Source organism: Equus quagga, chromosome 20 (assembly GCF_021613505.1).
Source record: "Equus quagga isolate Etosha38 chromosome 20, UCLA_HA_Equagga_1.0, whole genome shotgun sequence".
Lineage (NCBI taxonomy): Eukaryota > Metazoa > Chordata > Mammalia > Perissodactyla > Equidae > Equus > Equus quagga.
This window is the reverse complement of record NC_060286.1, coordinates 21296050-21321211: the sequence shown is the minus strand read 5'-3', so window position 1 is coordinate 21321211 and position 25162 is coordinate 21296050. Positions and strand designations below refer to the sequence as shown.

General features: G+C 44.6%; 2 protein-coding genes across 4 annotated transcripts in view; one reads left to right on the top strand and one right to left on the bottom strand.

The window, feature by feature from the left end:
• Nucleotides 1-1223: 1223 nt before the first annotated feature.
• On the bottom strand, nt 1224-9318 carry AHSA1 (activator of HSP90 ATPase activity 1). Its single transcript, XM_046647735.1, has 9 exons — nt 9090-9318; nt 7578-7768; nt 5812-5894; nt 5296-5413; nt 4148-4236; nt 3138-3269; nt 2574-2675; nt 1739-1790; nt 1224-1620 (listed from the first exon to the last, which is right to left on the bottom strand). Exons 1-9 carry the CDS (start codon nt 9167-9169, stop codon nt 1448-1450), a joined length of 1020 nt encoding a protein of 339 aa, XP_046503691.1. The 5' UTR covers nt 9170-9318; the 3' UTR covers nt 1224-1447.
• Nucleotides 9319-9782: 464 nt separating this feature from the next.
• The window catches only part of VIPAS39 (VPS33B interacting protein, apical-basolateral polarity regulator, spe-39 homolog), a 24666-nt gene continuing 9286 nt past the window's right edge, over nt 9783-25162 (top strand). The window contains exons 1-11 of one of the 3 annotated variants that reach the window (XM_046647111.1): nt 9783-10035; nt 12668-12760; nt 13417-13519; nt 16095-16241; nt 17327-17365; nt 17718-17782; nt 18718-18774; nt 20897-20989; nt 21490-21523; nt 22023-22125; nt 23778-23805. In XM_046647111.1, coding sequence (XP_046503067.1) covers nt 12668-12760; nt 13417-13519; nt 16095-16241; nt 17327-17365; nt 17718-17782; nt 18718-18774; nt 20897-20989; nt 21490-21523; nt 22023-22125; nt 23778-23805 — 762 coding nt within the window. In that variant the 5' untranslated portion in view covers nt 9783-10035. Of the gene's footprint in view, nt 10816-12667; nt 12761-13416; nt 13520-16094; nt 16242-17326; nt 17366-17717; nt 17783-18717; nt 18775-20896; nt 20990-21489; nt 21524-22022; nt 22126-23777; nt 23806-25162 lie in introns of all 3 variants that reach the window. The other 2 variants (XM_046647113.1, XM_046647112.1) reach the window with 2 other exon arrangements.

Here is a 25162-nt window from a genome sequence, read left to right as displayed (position 1 = left end):
AGACACTGACTCACGCTGGGCTGCAGGAAGCTGGGGCGGGGCTGGTCCAGGAAAGTAGCCCTCCCTGTTCAGGTGGTTGCCTCTCTTCCACATGGCAGTCTGAACCCCACTAGAACATCCCCAGCACTTGGTCAGTGCTCAGTAAACTCACTTTATGGAACCAGGTACATATTTAACAATACTCTTAACAAGGACCTTTCCTCCTCTTTCTGGGAGTATTAAGAGGGCTGGCATTTCCTACTCCAGGACAGATGCCTGACATAATAGAAATGCACAGCTTCTTTGTGGGGATGAACCCAATGACAAGGCAGCACACATAATGGTTTATATTTGAGCACTGGCTCTGCAGTTATGGTCCTTGTTCCAAATCCCAACTCTGCTAAACGCCAGTTGCAGGGTCTGGGATGTTACTTAGGAAATCCAAGGCTCAGGTTCCTGTGAAACATCAATGATGGTAGTATCTATTTCATAGGGCTGTTATGGGGGTTAAATGAGGGAATGCAAGGAAACTGCTTAGTGTAGAGTCTGGTACATAGTGATAATAATAATAATAATTCTGCTCAATAAACAGAAGCTGTTAACCCAAGGCCCACAGTTCCCCTGACAGAGGGCGGCAGTCTCCTTCCACATCTCAAATCACCACCTGGGGATCATCTCTTCTTGGGAGAGGATAAGAGGCCCCGGAGACTGGAAAGCCCAGGATGCCAGCTCCACCAGCAACAATGTTTGTTGGCAGTGTTTACCCCAGAGCACCAACCCGCCCCGTCTTTCCCTCCGTGAGGCGGGCAGAAGTGTTTGCCAGTCTGCAGAAAGCAGACTAGCTCAGGAATGCTTGGTGGTGAGAAGCAGGCTCCCTTCATGCCTCTTAATCACCTACACTCACCTAGAACAGAGATGAAACCCATCTGGGTTTTTTTTTTTTTTAAAGATTTTATTTTATTTCCTTTTTTCTCCCCAAAGCCCCCAGTACATAGTTGTATATTCTTCGTTGTGGGTCCTTCTAGTTGTGGTATGTGGGATGCTGCCTCAGCGTGGTTTTGATGAGCAGTGCCATGTCTGTGCCCAGGATTCGAACCAACAAAACACTGGGCCGCCTGCAGCGGAGCGCGTGAACTTAACCACTCGGCCACGGGGCCAGCCCCTCCATCTGGGTTTTTTTTTTCATTCAAAATCAGGAGAATTCTTAGTGCCAGCTACCCCAGTCAACACAGGTTCCAGATACGTACGTTTTTTAAATTACGTTTATTTAGCTTATGTACACATAAAAGAAATTGCCCTCTGATCCCACCCAGCAGAAAACATGCACAAACCCAAGGTATATACGGAGGGAAGGGGCCCCAGCCCCAAGTTAGTGGTTGGGATGGTGCAATCCTGTTGAGTCACAAGCCCCGGTCAGGAGAGGCTGGACTGAAGGTTGGGCAGGCCGTCGTAGCCCCCGCCGCTGGCCCTAAAATAAGCGAGCGCCATAGCCAAAGGTCTGTTTGATGCCCTCAAAGTAGTACCGCTGCCAGCCCTGCCGCGTCCTCTCCTCCTCAGGGGCAGGGATGCCTCGGCCCTCCATGCACAGCTCAGTCTCTCCATTCTTGTCAACGAAGGTCAAGGTGATGGTGGCAAAATGTCCTGGGGAGAGGCAGAGGGGAGGGAGGTTTCGGATCCAGGGTTTCCAGCTGGGTTTGAGACTAAGGGGAAAAGGAAAAGTTCTAGAGGGTAATGGCAATAAACAAATGTGCTTGCTTACCTTCTGGCCAAGATTTAAACCTCCACTTCATCACGATGTGTTTCTCAGGGACCTATAATAATCAGAGTAGTCAGCCTATGCCACAGATTACCACTGACCCGATCCCAGCTAGGATTAGCCATCTGCCTTTCGTACGGAGTCTGCCACCTGTGCGATTATACTGCTTATGAGGACAAAGCAGACCAGAGAGATGGGAGCTTCTGCAGTGATGTTGGCTGCAGCTTCTCCCCCTACTCCTAAGTCGGGTCTGGTCAACTGTGCCCAGCTGAAATTTCAAGCTGCAAATGGAAAGCCACAAGCCACCAATGTATATAACCCCTCTTCCACCTTTGATTTCTCTAGGAAGGACTAATTTACTCCACTAAGGGAAAAATTCTAGAAAAGCAACAGAATTCAACTCAGCATTCTTTTTTTTTTTAAATGGAAGTATTTATTCCAAGTGCTGCTTTTTTCCCCCCTTTGGTGAGGAAAATTGGCCCTGAGCTAACACCTGTTGCCAATCTTCCTTTTTGTTTTTTTCCTCCCCAAAGCCCAGTACATAGTTGTAGGTTCTTCTACGTGGGACACTGCCTCAGCATGGCTTGATGAGCAATGCTAGCTCTGCGCCCAGGATCCGAACCAGTGAACCCCAGGCCGCCAAAGCAGGGGACGTGAACTTAATCACTTGGCCACAAGGCCAGCCCCACTGCGGCATTCTTTTGAGAAACAAAAATGAGGTTTTACTAACCAAAGAGATTAAAGTCTTAGATTTTACCTACAGAGCTGAAAAAAGGAGACAAGTTACTCTTCTGACGAGAGAGGCTATATCCTGGGCCTGGGGCTGGCAGGTACTCACCAGATCAGTGAATTCCCCAGAGACATTGCCATCTACCAGGTGAAATTTCCCACCTTTGTCTGCTTCTAACATTGCAGGAGCATGAGTGAAGGCCTGAACGAGCTGTGGGGAAAAAAGGCAGTAGGGAGAAGGTGCATGCGCTCAGTGGGACCAAGGAACAAACGCCAGCTGACACCTACGTGCCTCAGCTCTCATTTCCAAAGATTACACTTTGCCCAATGACCAGGTTCAGGTTCTAGTCTGTTCCACTATAGGCCAGGCTTCGACTTGAGTAATTCTTTCTGAATCTATGATGCCATTTCTCCAGATCTATTCACTTTTCTAACAAGAACGAGTCTCAGTGGTTCCTACTTACATGACCCAAAACTAGTACAGAAGAGAAAAAAGAGGGCAAATCCACTTTGATAAGTGGGCTGAACAAAAGCGTTTTTCCTCTGCCTCTGCTGATGTGAGGAAAGCCACATGGTTCCCCTCATCAGCACTTCCTCTGCAAGCTGAGGGAAGATGCCACGACCCAAGTCCCCTGGAATGGGAGATGCCATGAGGTCTGAAGATTATACCTACCTCTTGGGTGGTCAAGACTCTATAGAGCTCCTCTGGTGATGTCAGGAAGGTTTCTCTAAGGGTGATCTTACAAGTGGGGATTTTGACACCAACAGGTCTGGTCTGGGTTTTTGAAGGAGCAGACTTATTAGCCTGTGGAAACGGCAGTGAAAACTGTCAATTTAGAGTCATGGTGATACCTCGATTAACATGGCTCTAAAGAGAGACCTGCCATAATCCTCACAAACTTTTTCCCCTCGAAGGCTAACTATTCCAGGGGATTGGAGGAAATTCGTGTGTATGGGTGTTTCAGTCATGGGGGAAACTTTCCCAGAAAATCCTCAATTCCCATTGAAAATCACCACTCGAGGTGAAGGAAGACTGATTCTCTTTTAAAAACCCAATGGCCAAAGCACACATCAAATCATTAGGCATTTCTGTAGGGCTCAGCCTCTCAAACAGAATTCCTATGCTTAAATAGCTGGAAGCAGCCCCGCAGTCCGAATATCCTTCACTCTGCTGACAAAAGGGCAAGAGGGCTGAAAACCAAGTGCTGAGCCTGAGCCATACAAGTTCCAGCTCCAGAAAAAACAGTTGCTCACCTTGCAAATGGGCTGAATGCCATCAATTTCCTGATAGGTGAAGTTAGTGATCTAACCCCTGATACCCTGATGAGACCTCTAGTACCAAACAACGAAATATAAACTCTCTAGTTACAGATAATACTGAAGACATACATGGCTGAAGACCATGCTGTGTTCATAACCTAACTGGTTTAAATGAAATCTGGAGTCAGACTTTGAAGTCCCCAATGGCTTGCATTTGCTCTGGGAGTCTGTTCTAATGAATAAAAACCAGGTTAAAAATGCGTCGACAGACTCTCAAAAAAGCACCATGAACGGCTCATAGGCTGCTCTGGCTTAGAGGTTAGGGTCGGAGAGAAACAGCTGAAATGCGGAACTGAGGAGGCGGCAGTGTCTCCACTCACTTTCCGAACAGCCTCCCACCCCAACTGAGGGAGTACCCTTTACCTTGCGCTCCTCAGTCTTCGGTGCTGGCTGCCCGGTTGGGTCTACTGAGTCTCCATTCATTGTGGGCAAAATCATGCCCTGCGTGAACTCTGAAAAGATAAATCCCGGCTCTCGGAAGCTATTTCTTAGTAGCTGATATGGGCCTTCATTATGGTTTGACCAACACGGCCATCTTAACCCAGAATGAGGTCATGACAAGGAAAGGAAGGGTCTACCTGCTTTGCGTCTTTACCTTTGGTCTATGCCAGACAGCTATCTGAGTGTGTGCTATAGAATGCAGTACCTTCGCTGGCATTATTCTAAACCTGACTCAGTCAGAAGCATTACATCTTGTTAAATGTACACGAGGTCTACTACGGATGGTGGCCAATGAATGTGGTGGCACTTCCAGTGACGTCAAGAGTGGGGCAAGATGCCCATGGATGCACATTAGCCCCCCTTCTCCACTCTGCCTTACCTCAGTGGAACGGCCAGAACTCATTACGGCACCAGAGCACTGGTTCCCACCACAAAACTATCACCTGCTCTGCTGGTTCCCTTTGATGGTCATTAAATGTACTCCAAACACCACGACCACTAGCAGACCTGGCAGGCTAGAGGAGAGCTGAGCTCACTGCTTTCTAACAAGCCCCTCAACGTCCCTGCAGGCTGCCTGTCCAGGACTGGGCTCAAGGAGCGAGTGTGGCGGTGCCAAGTCTTTAGATCAGTGCTATCCAACACAAATGTAACGGAATTTTAAACTTTCTAGTAGCCACATTAAAGAGTTTAAAAAAGATGAAATTATAGTTTTAATAATATATTTAACCCAATATTTGCAAACTGTCATTTCAATGTTATCAATATCAAAAAATTACTGAGCTACTACTTCTTTGTCTTGGGACCAAGTCTTCAAAATCCATTGTGTACTTTAGACTCATAGCACATCTCAGTTTGGACTAGCGACATTGCAAGTGCTCCACAGCCAACATATTAGACAACAGATCTCTAGATCTTTCGCTTACTCAGTTTATAGACTGACTGCGAGATGAAATGAGCCCCCTCCCCCCAAATCTTTACCCATTTGCCAAAGAAAGGACTGTCCAGCCCCTTGGCCAGAGCCTGACAGTGGAAAGCTGCCTCCTCAAGGCACAGAACTACTCAAGGGGTACCTGTTTTGAGAGTGCTGATGTAAATTCCCATGGCTTCTCTGAGAAGTTTCACCCCTTCTTCCTTCATTAAGGCCACGAGATTTGTGTCAGGCTCATCTTTGGCAAGGCTCACACTAATCTGAGTGAAAGATCAGAAGTAGGTGGTAAATAACTTGAGGGGCACCCACATTGTGGAACGTGGGTGCTGAGCAATCAGAGAACTGCTGACATTTCCAAAGGAAATGCCTGAGGGCTGGGGTATTCGGGCAATCCCCACTGAGTGTTCCTTCTCGAGTTCTCTCTGCCAAGGCAAAGGTGGCTAATGTTAGAACCCAGGCTACTAGCTAGAGCGAAGTAGTTAAATAAGCACAAGCTGCTCTGGAAGCTCCCACTGGCACCACAGACCTAGAAAATCATCTGTAAACCAGGGTTCTAAATGCTTGGGTCAAGCCTGGCTTTAATCTTGAATGACAGGTCATTTTCCTCATTTGAGAAGAAGATGTGGAAGACTCAGATGAGGCATTAAGCAGCACAAACCTCTACTTCATCCACGCTGTTTTCATCAGACAAATTGGGGATCTCCACATGTCCCTTGTACTGTACTCCAGTCTTAGAGGTACCTGTCAAAAGCAGTGCAATGTCATTAGTCTCCTCCTCGCAGGGGAAGTCTTCTCTGGAGTCCTAACTACTATTCTGCTTACAATCCTTTTGGATAACTTACCTGACCCTCTTTATTCTCAGAGAATGCCACGTGCCAGATGCAACCAAACCCTCCTCACCTGCGCCCCCACCCCAAGAAATGTCTTTCCTCGTCAGATTTCTTGAGACCAACTGTGTAACTACAGTGTGGGACTTGGGACTAAGAGCGACGTGGATTCGGCAGCAGCATCAACTCCGCCAGGGAGGACTTGGGTCAACAGCCAATACAGTCAGTCCTGCTGGGATGCTTGTTTCGAAAATACAAATCTGTTCCAATGCGACTGATTTATTAGGGGACAATTTGATCATAACGTGAATTTCATGTTTGCTTATATGTGATTTAATCCATGAGAAACACTAGGTGGACACAAAAAACCATACCCAGCTAAAGTGAGCTGTGTAGAAATACACGAAACGCACACACCTCAAACATTTCTCTGCCAGTGACCTCAGTTCACCATGTGTGTTATGAGCCAGGCTATCCACAAGTGACCTGGTAATGTTCCTCCTGATTTCAGGTGACCCGCCTTCCACCACTTCACAGCAACCCACAAGCCGCAACCCTTCTGACGCCTACCTCCACAAGTAAACTGCAGGTCTCTTTCAAGGTAAAGCACCACATTTATTGGATTACTTCTGCATTTCTTACCATTCAACACATGTGAAACTGTGCTACCAACTTTTACATTCCTAACTTTTAAAAAATGTGTCACCGATGAAGCTTTTGCAGGGTTTGTGTTGTGTCCCTCAGCCCATCTTCCCTATAAACCTTACGATTTTTATTGAGTGATTTTGTATTTGGTGATTTTCAGGAACACATATCTCACGTTATAGCAGAAGTGACTTTATTTCAAAATTAGCTAACAAAACATTTATCTTCACTTCTCTAGGACTCAGTTTCTCGAGCTATAAAAAGAGGACTGGACAAGATGATACCTTCTCCAGACTACTAAGCTCGAGCAGTTAAAAAAAAAAAATCATGAACACATATATCTTTTTCCTTTTTTATTACCACTCACTTGAGAAGTGTTTAACGAAGCACAAATTTATTTTATGCTTTGCCCCATACATGTGCTCCTTTACTTTTAGTGCCTTTTAAAATTTAGCCTCCCAAATGTCACTGCAGTAGGTGCATGGCCCTAATTCTTTGCTAATATCATCAGAGAAGGAACATTAAATTACAGGATAAAACTGCCCCCAATTCTAGTCACATACTAGCTTCATTAGCACAGCAGTCTGAACTGGAGAGAGAAACAAAGATCAAGACCAAAATAATCCCCCTCCGCACTTTTAAATCATCCAAGAGACACAAGTAGCTAATCTGAAGATATGTCACCTTATATGTCCCAGTACAGACCAAGGCCCAATGATTCAGCGGCCCAGCTGTTTCACAGGTGGGGACTCATGAAACTCTGAGGAAAACCATTTAGTGTCCCAGAGGCACAGAAATTCCAGCATCCAATACTGCTTTCTATACGCCTCCAAAGCAGCACCAGCTATCTCCCTTGAAAAGTTCATAACCTCTCAAAAATTATCCTCCCAGCCTCCTCAACAGGTCCATCAAAACGCAGTTAACGTCTACCCTAACAGCCCACCAGACTTACCTGTCCAGTTTAGTTTGATGCTCCATTCATAAAAGAAGATAAGTTTGCCTTTGCGATTGTTAATGGATGCCTCTCCATCAAGCTTATTCACCTCTGTCACCTCACACTTGCCTTCCTCATTTTGCACCTGCACTGCCAGGAACAGCGTTTTCAGCTTATCCGTGGACCAATTTGAAGCATCCCTCTCTGTCCTGCAAAACAGAAACAAAGCTATGGACCAGCAGGCAAATGGAGGATACACTGCTTGCTCCGTGCAAGGGAATCCAAGGCTAAAGGAGGCCTGACAAATAGTTTGAAAAGAACACAAAACCCTCAGTCCCACTCTAGTATGTCCTCTCCTAGGAGACAAGGAGTCCCGTAACGTCTATAAACACAACTGCTGTCCAGAACCGTTACAAACTAAATGGGAAATTATGCTTTCCTTTCTCAGCATGATGGTGCTGGGGTCACTATCCGACACTTTCACATGGTGCCCCCATTTGACCAAGTGGAAAACTGTACACATCCTGCTAGGATCAGGAGCACAGACTGGGCCACAGAATGCAGTATTTAGCCAAAAGGTCCAGTGAGGAGTAAACCAATAATCTTGACCTGTCAAATGCAGGCTGTGCTGTAAATGCCCTTCACCTTCTGTGCCCTCCAAATGGCCATGAAAACAGTCTAAGTCCAGGGCTTCAAAACAAAAATTAGGTCAAGCACTCTGTGTATGTTAAGAGGAGGCAGGATGAGATGCTGAGAAGAAAAATCACTATGTGCCTCCCAACTTACTAACTAGTTGAGAAAACAGCAAAAAGAGGGGCAACAAAGTAAAAATACAGTAAACACGGTATGAACAAAGTTCAGTGGAGATGAAAGATAAGGAAACATTACTTCCGAAAGATTTCATGAAGGAGGCTAGGCTTTTCAAAGTGGTTAAGTTATAAAATCCATGATTGCCCGGCAACCAGGGGCACTGCCTGGAGTTACAACACAACCAACTTAACAGTTCCGGGTAAGAGGCCATGGCGTCTTCAGCATCACTGAGCTCCGAGCACCTACAGAACACGTTCCAAACCTTTGCCCTCTGGACTGAGGTAGTGGTCCCCTATGACCCACTTTTAATTTCACCCGTAAACCGCAAAATGGGAATTCCAGCCCTGTGGCCCCGAGCCTAACGCTGCAATCTCCCAACACAACCCAAGGCGGTCTGGGTCTCGCTGACTCCTCCGGCCACGTGTGGGAAGCATCTCCCGTGTTCAGGCTGGATGCAGCAGCTAGGGGGTTATGTTCTCGTATCTCTGAAACTCCTCCTCTGGAGCGCAGTCCTCTACGTTGCCCCCCGACCCCCAAACACTGAAACGGAGGCCGGGGGGTGGAGGGACCAGCGACTACAGCCCCCTGAAACAGGAAAGACCCACCCCCACCTCCGGGCAGGGCTGCCTCGGCCCCAGCTCTGTCCCGGCCGAGGTTCCAGGGACCCTGCGACCCTGGCTCGGCCGTACCGCTCCCGCGGCCTGGCCCGCTGGCCCTCACCAGTGCCAGTTGTTGACGTTGGTGGCGTCGGCCCGCTCCTCCACGATCCAGCGTGGGTCGCCCTCACCCCACTTGGCCATTGGCTCTCCTACCGCGCCGCCACCAGCTCCCGAGCAGCCACAGTCACAGCCTCAGGACCGCTTGGTCCCAGCCACCCGGCAGCGCCTGGAAACTACTAGAAGCGACCGCAGAACCTCCTGGCTTGCTTTTCCCTCCACCCCCCCCGCCCCCTCCCCGCCTTAACTTCCGGCTCCTCCTCGCTTGCACCAGGTACTTCCGTTCCACCTCGCCCGACCTTAGCTTCCGCCTGTTCTAGAGTTCCTCCAAGCTCTCTCAGGTTATCCCCAAAGGGGCCCGAAATGCAACCGCTCACGCGACCATTCTTCACCCGTAGGGACACAAAGAACACGTCCCATTGTTTCCCTGGACCCTGACTCGGCCCTGCTGAGCCTCATGGGAGTTGTAGTCTTGTTGGGTGACCCGCTGGATAACCGCAGAATGTCGCGCTAAAACTATAGGAAACGACCAGGCACGGTTCACTGGGGGTTCTGGGAGCTGTAGTCCACCATCCCCGTGGCCTGTTCGGGCAGCGCCTGACGGCAGAGGAGGAAGGAACTACAACTTCCATCAGGCCCTGCGGCCTCTTACTTGACTCACATTCTTCCCCCTCCCAACCCTCCCCGGGACTATCCCCTTCCGCCCGTTTTCTATGCCGCAGAGCCTGACTAGAGAGGCTGGTCCAGCGGCAGAAGTGTCTCGCGCTGTGCTGAGAGGGAGGGCTCGGTGTGGAAGAGGTGAGGGTGTCTCAGACCGCTTCGGCCGTGAATCTGGCTGAGTCCAGCCTCTCCGCATCCTGATCCTTTCGCCTGCTGTCGGAGGCGTCCGTAGACCCCCCCCAGGCCTGACTCTTCTTCCAGTCGGAGCAACCGCTGGGCCGGGAGCCGGGGTACGCTCGGGGTTGGGGCTGTGAGTGAGCCTCGACGTTTGATTTTGAACGAGCATTTCCCTGGCCAGGGATCTGCCGGGCTGTGGCGACTGCCGGAGATCCGTGGCTTCCTGGACGTTCGCCCGCAGAGTCTTCCTCGTTTAACCCACATTCTCTGGTCTCCGTTCATAGCCTCGCCGGTGTAGGCCTGGCTCGGAAGATGATGACAGAATCTGCATCTGACTTCTCAGCAGCTCCTTTCGGGAGTGTCCTCAAGCAGGGAGCGTGTTGGTTGTAGATTTCTTTTGCGGATGCCTCTGTTTTCCTTACTTTGTCATGTTCCTGTTATCCCCTCGGACCTGCTACCCTGTCTTGTGGGCTTTGAGTTAAACTGCTGACGATAAGGACAAGCCTCTGAAGTATTTTAAATCATGTTGAAGCACCTTTCTCGGTTACTCTTAAAATTGTACCTGGTTGCTTTATACCTTCTAGAGCCATTAAATCATTATCTCTTCGCTTGCCCAGTAAATCCGGGTTCTGATTTGGGACTAGAAGTACAAATTGGTGTCAAGTATCCACTGCTGTTGAATGGTTTTAAAAGATTCCAGAAATCCTGGATTATTGGGTGTGTTAGACCCATGGTGTGCCCAGCTGTAGATATTAACAGATATTTATCTACTGTAGTGAAATAATGACCTGCCCTAGGTGTCCCTAGAGGGAAAAATAGTTAGAACGACCGTGCAAGTCAGAGTGAAATGATCCAGGTGTCAGAAAACCTGGATAATAGGAGCAAGTAGCAAGGTGGGTGTGATACGTCATCCTTTTGCGCCTCATTTCCCTCACTGGTGAAATGGCCGTGGAATCTGCCAGGCCTACCGTACAGAGTTGTTCTGAGGATGAGAAAATGTCTTGTGAACTGGCACTTGTGCCAGCTACATGTACATGCTGTATGCACACCTTCAGTGTTTGTGATGGCCACTAGAGTTTTTGTATCAAATTAATTTTTTTAATCTTTATGATTGCTTAAAAATATTTTCTTTCTAGCTTTTCCCAAGGTACCATGACGATTTATTAATAACAGTTAATACTGAGCATTAATTTTGTGTCAGGTACTAAATATGTATTAACTGTTTTAAGCCTCACAGCAATCTTGTAATGTAGGTTTCTATCGTTAACGCCCATTTTACAGATGGGGAAACCGAGATAGAAAGATGTCAGTAAGATATCCTATACTAAAAATAACTAACATTTAGTATTTACTTTCTGCTAAGCGTTTTGTTAAGTGTTGCCTAAGTCCTGTATATTCTTCACTGCAACCCTGTGAGGTAGGATATGAATTTTGCGAGGCTTAGAAGTAAAACTATTTAGCCAGTGCTCAGAATTGGAGAAACCAAGGTTTGAACTCAGGGCTGCCTGACTACAAAGTCTATGCTTCTGCCACTGTGAGGGATGATTTCGTTGTGTCTGCCAGCTTTTTTATTTGGTTTTGACTCCTTGGCATTAAATATACAAAAGGATTTTTACGCCACATCTGGTTTCAGTAGAAGTTGGTTAGTGGTGTCTGCCATGGGAAGGGATCAGACGGTAGACGATTCCCACCGTGACTTTCCCATCCCTACTTCCCCTGAAAAGAGCAGGAAGTGAAAGTCAAGCAGGAAGTGAAAGTCAGAAGCCTCCTCAGCAGGGCTGCCGACAAGCTTCTGTTGAGAGAGGCGCTGTTGAAGGAAAAGCAAATTGATCCTTTAGAGTTGACAGTGTGTAGTCTTTGGAGTTATTTTTGATGTTGTGGAAGTTTTGGTACCCAGCTCTTGGCTTAAACCAGTTTCCTCTCTGATCCAGGTGGCATTGATAGTTTAGTTTGTAATTAATTCTAGGGCAAAAGTTATTTTTCAGAGTGAAATCTAATTTTAGAGTAGTTATGAGAGGGACTTGTGGTGTTTTGACTGAATCTTTATATGCTTTCATTTCTTAGCCCTGCCCTCATTTCCCAAATTTTGGCCAATGCATGTTGATAAATTAATCATGATTTGAAGATACAGGCAGAATAATTTGGCTTCTTTTAATTGCTTTCATTCTCAGGCATTTAACAAGCATACATGAGAGCAAGATATTTGTCAGTTTATTTCACTGTAGTATTCGTAGAACCTCGAACAGTGCCTCAGAGATGGCACTCGGTAGATACACGTTGAATGCACAAGTGCAGTTATTAGCTGTTTTGTTCATATTTTGATTGATGTTGTGTGTTCAGCACGGTTCATGATGCATTCTTATAACCCTTGCTTGCCTTGCATGCTTACCTTTATACGTACCTATGCTGAATACCCCGCTCTGTTGTAGGGTCCTTCAGGAGAGGGACTGTGTCTGGCACTTTTTAAATGTCCCTTACAACCCCCGAGAGAGTGCCTTGAAGAAAGTAGGTGTCCTGGAAAGGAATGACTACTTGTGGGTAATTAGAGGATCGAAAGTATGCTTTGATCAGTTGGACACCCAAGGATCTGGTTTTATATGGCAGGTTCAGTATGTGCTTGACCGGATTCTTTTATGCATCCATTTTGTATGTAGTGGGAGTTTGTAGTGAGGGAACCTAATGATTTCAGAGCTCTTTTGGGGGGAATCCAGAAAGGGACAGACATCTGTCTTCCTCTCACTCCAGATGAATCGGACAAAGGGTGATGAGGAGGAATATTGGAACAGCTCCAAGTTCAAGGCTTTTACCTTTGATGATGAAGATGATGAGCTGTCACAGGTAGGTTTCCATGAACTGTTGCTGAAGGTCGCACCCCCCTGCACACTGCCACTCTAAAAGTCCTTCCCCTTGCGTCCTCGGAAGCCTGGCTTTGACCCTGTCTCCATTAGGCTCAGAAACGTTTGGGTCGGATCTTTAGGAGAATCGTCCTGGAGAAGAGCCCTCCGAAAAAAGCCAGAGGGACTGTAAAAACCAGCTCTCTGCCCTCTTGCTTTCCATTCTTGACATGATTCATTGCTTGCAGGTTTTTTTTTTTGATAACTCCGAATCTTTTATTATGTAATAAAATTTGTTATTTTTGAAAGATGGACTGAATCGGAAGTTTTGTCTTTATCGAGTCAATTTTACAAATGGAGAAACATTCCGTTTTGAAGAGATGGATAAACTCACTCAGGTTTACACAGCAGGTCGTTGCCAGGAGTGTGATTAGAACTAAAAAGTGGGTTTGAATCTTCCTAACTCTTTTGTCACTGGACTGCAATGTTAGCTAAAAAGCAAATTGTTTTCTTGGCAAATATCTAGCAGGCTAGGCTTTCGATTCAGAGGGTGAACTTGTTGGCCATCTTCAAGTCCCAGTTCCTCAGCCTTCTTGGTTGTCAGAGAGAGGGGTGGGAAGTGGCGATTGCCTGAGTGCCCTGCCTTATGTCCCTCTGCAGTTAAAGGAGTCCAAGCGAGCGGTCAACAGCCTTCGAGACTTTGTGGACGATGACGATGACGACGACCTGGAGAGAGTCAGCTGGGGCGGGGAACCTGTGGGAAGTAAGTAGAAGAGGCCCTAGGAGGGGATCCATATTCAGGGTTCTTGTCACTAATGAAGGCTCCACTTGTTTGTCTCCTCGGTGCTTAACAGGAAAGGGAATGAGGATAGATTGTTTTCACATGAGCGTATACCTGGACATGTAACCCCAGGAGAAGATAGACTTGGGGAGATACAGCAGTCATGCCCATATGACACTCTAGGTCTGCTGTCCTAGGGCCGATGCTGGCTGGCTGTTTCAGACTCACTTGGGGTGAATGTTAAAATTAGGTTCCTAGGCCTCACTGCAGAGACTCTGATTTAATGGGTCTCAGGGCTGGGGATGGTGGCCTCAGTGTGCAATAAGTACTGCAGGTGCTTCTAATAGGCAGTCATATTTGGGAACTACTGGCTTAATTGCTCATAACTGCCTGACAGAACCCACTTCCTTCACCACCAAGTCTCACTGTCTAGCTGTTATATAAGACACACCACTTATACCACCTTTGCAGAGTCCAACCTGATTTTGAAGAATATTTTTTGAAGTTTTTTTCATAGGAAATACTGCCACATAATTTAAAAATCAAAAAGTACTTAAGGGGCCGGCCCTGTGGCCAAGTGGTTAAGTTCACACGCTCCACTTCGGCGGCCCAGGGTTTCGCTGGTTCGGATCCTGGGCGTGGACATGGCACTGCTCATTAGGCCATGCTGAGGCGGCTTCCCACATGCCACAACTAACAGGACTCACAACTAAAATATACAACTATGTACTAGGGAGATTTGGGGAGAAAAAGCAGAAAAAAGAAGATTGGCAACAGTTGTTAGCTCAGGTGCCAATCTTTTTTTTTTTTTAAGGTTATAACAGTTAACATCCTTGTGAAATTACTGTTGTACATCATTATTAGTCATGTTGTAGGTACACCACTTCACCCCTAGTGCCTTCCCCCCACCCCCCTTTCCCCTGGCAACCACTGATCAGTTCTCTTTGTTTGTCCATATGTTAACTACCACCTATGAGTGGAGTCATACAGAGTTTGTCTTTCTCTGTCTGGCTTATTTCACTCAACATAATACTCTCAAGGTCTATCCATGTTGTTGTGAATGGGACGACTTTGTCCTTTTTTATGGCTGAGTAGTATTCCATTGTATATATATACCACAACTTCTTTATCCAAAGATTTTTTTGTTGTTTTTCTCCCCAAAGCCCCCCAGTACGTAGTTGCATATTCTTTGTTGTGGGTCGTTCTAGTTGTGGCATGTGGGATGCTGCTTCAGCGTGGCTTGACGGGCAGTGCCATGTCCGTGCCCAGGATTCGAACCAACGAAACACTGGGCTGCCTGCAGCGGAGCGCGCGGACTTAACCACTCGGCCACGGAGCCAGCCCCTCAGGTGCCAATCTTTAAAAAAAAATGTACTTAAGGCATAACAGTGAAAATTTCCCTTCCACACTGTCATGCATCCACTCAGTTCTCAGTCCCTACCTCCCCAAAAATAACCCTGTTGTTTGCATCCTGGGTATTTGTCTAAAGAATCTTTTTACATTTGCAAATGCATGTAAGAATATATATTCTTGGGGTCCAGCCCAGTCGCATAGTGGTTAAGTTCAGGTGCTCCGCTTCAGTGGCCCAGGGTTTGCAGGTTCAGATCCCAGGTGCAGACCTAGCACTGCTTGTCAAGCCACACTGTGGCTGCATCCCACATGAAATAGAGGAAGATTGGCATGGATATTAGTTCAGCGACAGTCTCCTTCAAGCAAAAAGAGGAAAGTTGGCAACAGATGTGAGCTCAGGACCAATCTTCCTCACCAGAAAAAAAAAAAAGAATATATATTCCTACCCCCTTTTCACAGAAGTGGCCCTCTACTTTATACCCTGCTCTTTTCACTTGCTAATACAGCTTAGAGCTGTTTCCAAATCACTGTATAAATAGCTTTCTCATTGTCTCTCCTTTTTTTAAACAGCAGCATAGTCTTACATTGTATGGACTTACCATAATTTATTTACCCAGTCCGCTGTTGATGAAGTTTAGATTGTTTCCAGCCTTTTGTTGTTTATATTGCTATCTATAATCTTATATTCTGCCCATATGTGAGTATATGAAAGGTCAGTTCTTGGAGTGGGATTTCTGGCAGAGGGGATTTGCATCCGTATTGGACAGATGTTGCCTAAGTGCCCTCCGCAGAGGTTCACTGATTTGTGCTGGCTTCACAATGTTGGAGGGCTCCTCTTCCCCCACCACTTTGCCAACACAGGCTATTATCAAACTTTGGATCTTTGTCAATCTGCTAGGGGGCCAGTGGTATCTCAGTGTACTTTTACTTTGTAATTCTCTTATTAAGAGTGAGCTTGAGCATCTTTTCATGTGTTTAATAGCCACTTGAATTTCCTCTTCTGTGATTCATTTATTCCTTTCCTTTGCCCCTTTTTCTGTTAATTCGTCTATTTGATTCTATCCTTTCTTCCCTGCCCGGATTTTTGGAGTCCCTGTCGGCCAAGGGACCAGGGCCTCTGGTGAAAAGCGTTTGAATTTGTTAGAATGCCTGTTATCCAGGGTCTATTTTGGCTGAGAAGACTGATGTGGTTCTTACTGTCTCACAGGTATCTCATGGTCCATCAAAGAGACCGCTGGTACCAGTGTGTCAAACCATGAAGGCCGCGAACAGCTAAAGAGCCGAAACAGCTTCTCCTCCTATGCACCACTACCCAAACCTACTTCTACCTACTCCCTGAGCAGCTTTTTCAGAGGTAAAGAGTGATAGTTAAAGGGACAGGGAGTCCTCCTTTTCTTTTTTCAGAAAAACACTCAGACTATAATTTTTGTTTACTCTGGAAGAAAAAGATTATTGAGGGATAAAGAATTGTCTTTGGAGCTGGCAGCGGGGATTAGGAGTGGGAGAAATGAGAGGAATTCAGAGGGCTTGCAGTAGGTTTTCTCGAACACGATGAACAAAACTGACGTTAACCCTGTGACAGGTACTGAAGAAATTTGCCTAGGGCGAAATTCCTGCCCACCCCCGTGCATTGCTGGTGGGAATGTAAAATGGTGCAGCCGCTGTGGAAGACGGTATGGCAGTTCTTCAAAAAATTAAATGTCGAATCACCATAGATCCAGTACTCCAATCTGGGTACATACCAAAGAGAATTGAAAACAGGGGCTTGAACAGATACTTATATACCAATGCCCCTAGCAGCATTATTCAGAATAGCCAAAAAGTGGAAACAACGCAAATGTCCATTGACTTATGAATGGATAAGCAAAATATACATGCAGTGGAATTTTATTCAGCCAAAAGGAAACAAAATTCTGATAGATGCTACAAGATGGATGAACCTTGAGGACTTTATGCTAAGTGAAATAAGCCAGATCCAAAAAGACAAATATCGTATGATTCCATTTCTATGGAATACCTGGAACAGTCAGATTCAGAGAGACAAGTAGAATAGTGGTTACCAGGGGCTGGGATAAGGGGGAATGGGGAGTTATTATCTAACGGGCGCGGAGTCTCAGTTTGGGATGATAAAGTTCTGGAGATGGATAATGGTGATGGTTGTACATTGTGGATATACTCAGTGCCACCAAACTGTAGACTTAAAAATGGTTAAAATGGTAAATTTTATGTTATTTATATTTTACCACAATTAAAACAAATTTCCTCCCTGCCTTTTTTTTTCCATGGCACCTCAAATTTCTAAAGTTAAATAAAAGCGTTTTTAAGCCTTCGGTTCCCACATTTCAGAATAAGGTTCTGTATATACTACGTGGTTAACCAAGTCTGAATGGCTCTGACTTGATCTGTTCACCTCTTCCCTCATGTGTTCTCTACCTTTAGGGAGAACTAGACCTGGAAGCTTCCAGTCTCTTTCTGATGGTAGGCATCGACTCCCTTCTCCTGATTGCTGTGGGAGCTGTTCCTGATTTGGGATATGGTCTGGGGAGTCATGGGAAAGGGTGGTAATTATGATGATTAGATGAAGTTTCTTCTGAATCTACCATCAGTATTAGAGAAATTTTCTGATACTGAGTAAGGAGGATCATTCTGGCTACAGGGGCAAGGAGGGACTCCTAGGGATGCTGTGTTTGGAGAGGAACCGAGATCTCCTCTGGGCCATAAAGGTACCTTGGGAGCCCATAAGTCAAAAAATATGTGAGAAGGAAGTGGTAGAAGAAAGGAATGACAAGAAGATGATGTCCTTCTGAACCAGCTGCCTGTTCTTTTTCAGCTTTGTCGGACACACCTGCCAAAAGCTATGCTCCAGAGCTGGGGAGACCCAAGGGGGAGTATAGGGTGAGTTACGTCTTACAGCGGTGTCACACTTTACACACTGTAGGATGCTTTGATGTATGCAATCTTGTTTGATCTTCCCAACTTTTTGAGTAGGTATTATTTTAACCCCTTTTATAGATGAGAAAACTGGATTTCTAAACATTAGGGCTTACCTGTGGTCTCACAGCTAGTAAATGGTAGAACCTGGATTCAAAAATCTCTATTTTCTGATTCAGTCCTAGCCCTCTTGCCTATTATGCTGTCTTTTAAGTTTTTTTTTTTTTGAGGAAAATTAGCCCTGAGCTAACATCCGCCACCAATCCTCCTCTTTTTGCTGAGGAAGATTGGCCCTGAGCTAACAGCCATGCCCATCTTCCTCTATTTTATATGTGGGACGTCTGCCACAGCATGGCTTGATAAGCAGTGTGTAGGTCCGTGTCCTGGATCCAAACCGGCCAACCCTGGGCTGCCCAATCAGAGCTTGCAAACTTAACCACTATGCCACCAGGCTGGCCCCTGGAAGTTTTTGATCATCCCTGTGGTCTGAAAACTTGGTGGAGCTCATATTTCCATGAAGCACATAAAAAAACAAATTGATTCATGAGGAAGAAACTATATCGTAATGTCCAGAAAAGGAACATTTCTCCCTCTTTTCTTCTTTTGACAAAGCCATTAACAGAGTCCTAAATATGACTAATTGCATCTTGGGATTGAAGTCTTAAACCAGTAGGCACAGGATGACTGTTTTTGTCAGGCGGCTCATTCCCTCTTTGATCCACCTCCTGCTTATATTGTCGCTGTTGTAGTTCTTTCAGAAACTCAGAACAAGACCATCCCAGTTCTTCATTTTTTTCATCCATTCCCTCCCACAAAATGTCTCCTCTTTAGGGACTAAGACCGTGAATTTGAGGTGAGGAGCTGGCACACTGATAATTCACGTGTTGCTAATATTCCAGGATTACAGCAATGACTGGAGCCCCAGTGACACAGTGCGACGCCTCCGGAAGGGCAAGGTAAGGCCACTGGAGAGAGAATTCTTAGGGAATTTTTTTGGAAACTGGCCAGCTTGTTCCACAGGGGGGATTTCTCGGACTCTCTCTCCAGTTCTATTTATTAAATGAAGTGGCTTTCAGGAGGAAAATAAATCCGCTAAGATGGAAAGTGAGCTGCAGAATTTGTGATTCTCCAGGGTTTAGCGTTGCTTTGATCAGGTAGTAGGGAAAGAGTGATGGATGAGACGGAAAAGTACCTTTCAGAATGAGAACGATCTTTCACGTTCTGTGATCCATTGTGAGTTAACTTTTGTTTATGGTATGAGGTCAGGATTGAGGCTCATTTTCTTCCCATGTAATTCTCCATTTGTTCCAGCACTATTTGTTGAAAAGACTGTCCTTTCTCCTTGAATTACCTTGGTGCCTTTGTCAAAAATCAATTGACCATATATGTGTAGGTCTATTTCTGGACTCTTGATTCTAGTTCATTTGTTTGTCTATCCTTACGCCATTACCACAGCCTTAATTAAATGTAGCTTTGTAGTAAATCTTAAATTAGGTAATATGAGTCTTTCCACTTTGCTCTTCTCTTCCAAAATTGTTTTGGCTATTCTGGATCCTTTGTATTTCCATGTAAATTTTAGTAACAGCTTGTCATCGTCTGCAGAAGAGCTGCTGGGGTTTTGATTGGGATTGCTTGAATCTGTAGATCAGTTTGGGGAGAATTGACATCATGATAATTAATGGATCATAGACCTCAATGTAAGTGCTAAAACTATAAATTTCCTGGAAGAAAATATAGGTGAAAATCCTTGTGACCTTGGATTAGGCAAAGATTTATTACCTGGGACACAAAAAACATGACACAAAAAAGAAAAAATTGATAAAATGGACTTCATCAAAATTAAAAACTTTTGTTCTTTGAAAGCACTGTTAAAATGAAAAGTCCACCACCATAGCTGAGAGAAAATATTTGCAAAATAGATGTATTATAAAGGATTTTTATCTAGAATATGTAAATAATAAATTATCTTCAGTAATAAGAAGATAGACAATCCAATAAAAAATTGGCAGAAGATATGATCAGTTAAATCACAAAAAAGATACATGAATGGCCAATAAGCACTTGGAAAGATGCTCACCATTATTATTATCAAAAAAGGGTGAATTAAAACTGTGAGGTACCAGTAAACAGCCACTAGAAGGGCTAAATTTGGAAATATTGATCATACCAAGCGTTGGGAGCGTGTGCGGAACTGGAACTCCAGTAACTGCGAGCAGGAGGGTAAAATGCTAAAAGTACTTTGGAAAATAGTCTGGCAGTTTCTTACAAGTTAAATATACCCTTAATTTCACTCGTAGACATTTACAATCTAAGATAAATGAAAACATATGTTTATACAAAGATTTGTACATAAATGTTCATAGCAGCTTTACTCATAAAAGCTCCAAAAGTGGAAACAACCCAAATACACATCAGCAGGTAAATGGATAAAGAAATTGTGGTATGTCCATACAATGGAAAACTACTTACCAGTAAATAGGCACAAACTACTAATACTCACCACAACACATAGGTTCATCTCAGAAACATAATGTTGAGTGAAAGAAGCCAGATACAAAAAAAGCAGGCAGATGTTGTATGATTCTATTTTTATGAAATTCTAGAAAAGGGGAAACTTTAGTGACTGGAAACAGATGAGTGGTTGCCAGGGCCTGTGGATGGAAGGAGGGTATTGACGTTAAAGTAGACAGGGAAGTCTGGGGCGATGGAAATGTTCTGTATCTTGATTGTGGTAGTAGTTACATGAAATTATATAATTTCAAAACTCACTGAACTGTATACTTAAATAGGGTCGATTTTACTGTATGTAAATTATACCTCATTAAAAAGAGAACAAGTAATCCTCTACCCACTGACTTGGGTAAGACTTCATCATGACATTGGCGTCTTCTCAGGCACAGGCCGAACCAAAGAGGGTGTGGTGGGAGTCTGCTCTCACAGAGTGCTAGGGACCTAGTGTAAAAATAGACTCTCCCTGGGGTCATTTCCTTTTATTCTTGCCCATTCTTCAGTATTCACTGACAAAGGAATATAGGAAATGGCCTTCCTTGCACACTAATTCTGTTCTTATCCCGCCAGGTCTGCTCGCTAGAAAGATTCCGCTCCTTACAGGACAAGCTACAACTCCTAGAAGAGGCAGTAAGCATGCACGATGGAAACGTCATTACTGCAGTGAGTTGTGGGTTTCGTTTGTTGTTCTTTTCATTAGTTTCTGAAACTCCAATCAGAATAGACTCTAACATTTTAGGTTAAATGTCAGGTAAAGATCCTGGATTCCCTTTTGAAGTGTAGGAGTCTCGGTAATATGCATTCTAAGACTCAGTTGGCAGGACGTACATTGTGTCTTGGACTCTTGATTATGATCAAGAAGCAGTAGGTTGGCTGCTCTGTGTTCTAAAAACTAACCTGAGGGAGGAGAGATGTGAGAGCAGTCTCTCTCAGAGGGAGGTGTCTCTCGCCAGTGTGGACACGGGCATGTGGACTCCCAAGACACAGCTCAGTCCCAGATATCTATCACCTGTCTTTCCATCGCATAGAGAAATCTGTTATCTGGACCTGCAAAGATTCTCCTGAGTTGCTGACCTCAGTCTTAGACACCAGGTGCTCAGGGCAGGGCTTTGTGTTTGAAAGGTTGCACAGGGTAATTCGTTCTTTGTTTTCTTTTCCTGTAGGTTCTGATCTTCTTGAAGAGGACGCTGAGCAAAGGTGAGCATGGTTTAAAGGAATTCTTCAGTCTGCAATCTTCAGTCCTGCATTTGAGGGGAGAATGGCACGTGGCTTTCATACTAGAATTCGCCAGTGTCAAGTGTGCTTCAGAGACGGCTGGGGTGGCCTGAGACTTCAGAGTACATCACGTGTCTGAGGGCAGTCGTCATCCTTTGGTGTGATAACTACATTAACTGCAAACCCCGCCTTATTTACTGGACAGACAGATGGCTGTGTTGGTTTGAGGAAGTCAGGTGATGCTAAGTGCCTGCTGTTTGGGTTGATGAGAACTGAAAAGCTGACTCAATGGCTAAGAGTTGCCCTGAGCCATGGAGTAGGTTGATGGTGGAATGAGTCTTAGGGATGGCTACCATAAAAAAACCATTCCTAGCCTCTGATCAACTTTGAGGAGTTAACGTTTGGAATGTGTGAGGAGGGAGACCAATTTTCACTTGAGTCATAGGCTTTAATCTTTCCCCACCTAACTTCTTCCTGCCAGAGATCCTCTTCCGAGAGCTGGAGGTGCGACAGGTTGCCCTGCGACATCTCATTCACTTCCTTAAGGAAATAGGGGATCAAAAGCTGCTTTTAGACCTCTTTAGGTAAGAACTGATCATCTGGCCCATAAAGTTTATCAAGTACTTTGTTCAAAGCCCTCCAAGGGATACAGAGAAAGAGAAGACCCTGTCCTTTTTTTCTGGAAATGGTTTTTAGACAAGATACTGAAATGTGATAGAACAACTAATAATACACCATAGGTTGTGATAAGGTTACAGTGTAGCTGGTGGTTAAGGATCGGGCTCTGCTTGGCAGGCCATGGTCTCGTAGGCATCCCACATATAAAGTAGAGGAAGATGGGCACGGATTTTAGCTCAGGGCTAATCTTCCTCAAAAAAAAAAAAGAATCAGGCTCTGGAGTCAAACACACCTGCATTGAATACTGGCTCCCCTTGGTTCAAAGAGTGAGCAAGTTACCCAACCTCTCCAAGCATCAGTTTTCACATCTGTAAAATAGAGATGATGATACCTGCCCCACAGGGCCATTATGAAGATTAAAAGAGTTAATGTTGTGAAAAGCACTTGGCATAATGCCTGTTCCATAGTATTAATATTTATTAAGTATTTTTGTATAAAAGACCTAGAATGAAGGTATTTTTTATATCACTTGGTGCCCAGTGATGGCAGTGAGAAGTACAGTGGAAGAGCAGAAGAAGAAATGATAATTTTCAGTCAGGATACCCCAGGAAAGCCTCATGGAAGCAGTTAGGAATTGATTTGGGGCCAGGAGACTAGGTTGGATTCGGATAGGTGGAGAAGTAAGAGCATGTCTGCTGGGGGCTGCGGGAGTGGGGAGGGGCGGTGTCTTCTCTTGTGACTTCCTTCCCTATCTCATTCCGATCAGTGGGGACCATTTCCTACCCTTAGAGTAAAATGGATGTGTATTATGTCCTTTCTTCAATGTCAGGGAAGAGGTTGGAACCTCTCTTTAGGCTGACATGTGGCACACGGTAACTCCAGTGACTCCAGTACAGTGATGAGCTGCCCTGAAGACTCAGGTGGGGAAAGCAGGTCACCTGGTCAGGGTCAAGATTACAGATGGTTGGCCAGGAATTTGCAGAAGACGTTCATCAAGGCAGGCTATTCGCTCCCTCCCTCCCTTTCTTCCTTCCTTCCCAGTGAACAAGACTTTATTAAGCATCACCTCTATTGCCAAAGCAGTGTTGTTAATTATAGTGGTCCATTCAAAGTAAGAAGGAATCAGAAGACAAAAATCCTTGTGCTCCAAGGCCTTACTGCCTTTTGGGGTAGACAGAACACGTTGTATACTGTATGTGAAAACAAGAGAGAACAAGAGAGAAAATCTGTTTCCAAGATTGTACTGCCAGAGAAGAGTGCTTTAATCTTTCCAAAAAAGGGAAAAAACCATAAGATTACTGTGGCCTAAGGTTTTGTGGAGGCTCTGAGCCTTTCTGCCAGACGTGTTAACATGACAAAGTTATTAGTGCCCTGCAAGGCCTTCTTGTCCTTGCTTTTCGCTCAGCTAGAGAGATGAGGGGAGCAATGACATCTGATCCACCGTGTGTTTTCAAAGGGCTGCTGGTGGTAGAAAGTTTAAGAAGAGAAGGGCTTATTTTGTGTATGGAGGCAAATGAGTTTGACTTGTGTCCTCCTAGAGCAGTCATCCTCTTTTGTGAGGTTCTGCTGCCACACGTCAATAGATAAAAATGCCCTGCTGCCTTCTGCTTCCTCCCAGGTTCCTAGATAGAACAGAAGAGCTTGCGGTAAGTGTGGCCTTTGTTTCACTTGGGGACCTATTTAACTGAAATCTAAGCCAAAACCCAGGCTCCCTGACCCCGGTAGGACTGAGCTATCTCCTTTCCTTTGGTATTGATTGTGTCCAGAAGAGAGGGGCATCTGGGAAGCCTGAAAACTGAATCCAAAGGATGTACTGTTTTGTTTCTTTCTGTCTGCTCTTTTGATTGGGCCCATGAATAAATATTTTTTTTGAATAAATGAATGAAAACTGGCCTGATAATTTGTAATTTATTTTTTAGTTTCTAGTTGTTTTCAATTCCTGGTTTATGGGAGCTTTTGGGTTTTGGCTTCTAATGCTAAAGAAAATTTTGAAGGCTAAGAGGGATAAGAAACCAGATATAGGTCAAGAAGGAAGATAGGTCCAGGTGGTGGTGCACCCAATACACATTTTGGCTGAGAGCTCACTGATCGGGTATTAAAATGGACTTTTGGCAGATTTTTACCATCATGGAATGAACTCTTGGAATACGAGAATAAATCTGAAATTTTACCAAAAATTTAATTGTATTATTGAAACTTTAGTGATCCATTTTTAAAAGTTTGACGTTATAGTGCAGGCATAAGAATTTCTCAGTGCCATCAATGGCATGATTGCTGCCTGCACATTTGTGGTGATAGCAATGCTCACGCTCAGCTGGCACATTTAATAATATTGTGACCTTCTTTGCCCAGCAGAGGATAATTCAGGAGAATGTTTTTCAGTAACATTTTGTAAAAGGAACTTGTACTTCCTAATACTTGAGGCATGGTCAAATCTCAAAACTCCTTTATCTTAATCAACTGAAAATGATTGGCAATCTGTAGTAATCATTTTGAAAAACTTTTTGTTTACATTTTTAATCTCCATAGGTTTGAATCTATGAGGAATTTTCTTCATACAGCATTCTTACAAAGTTTTTTTTTAAGTTCGATTAGTGAAAACAAATGTGTTTTGGGTAACTCATTTTTATCTGAAACTTTCTTATTTTCTTTATATTCTCTATTATGTTTGAATTGAAGATGATTTATCTTGCACGTTGTATATAAATTTGGAGTTTTCCAACCTCGTAAACTTTGGAAGTGGCAAAGCTCATAGTCTGCTTTAGTTTATCCTCATAGAATATGAAGATTTCCCAAGTAGGACTTTTTCTTGAAAGACTTAATGCCAAAAAATTATAGCTCTTAAAGGTTACTTTCTTTACTATTAGGAGTGATTATATACTATATATTTTATATCAAATATTTTACAAAGATTAGATTATGATATAATGTAATCTCTGTTATTCTGTTTTCTGTTATTTACATTTTTATACACATTTCTTGGCTCTAAAAGGATATACTGTC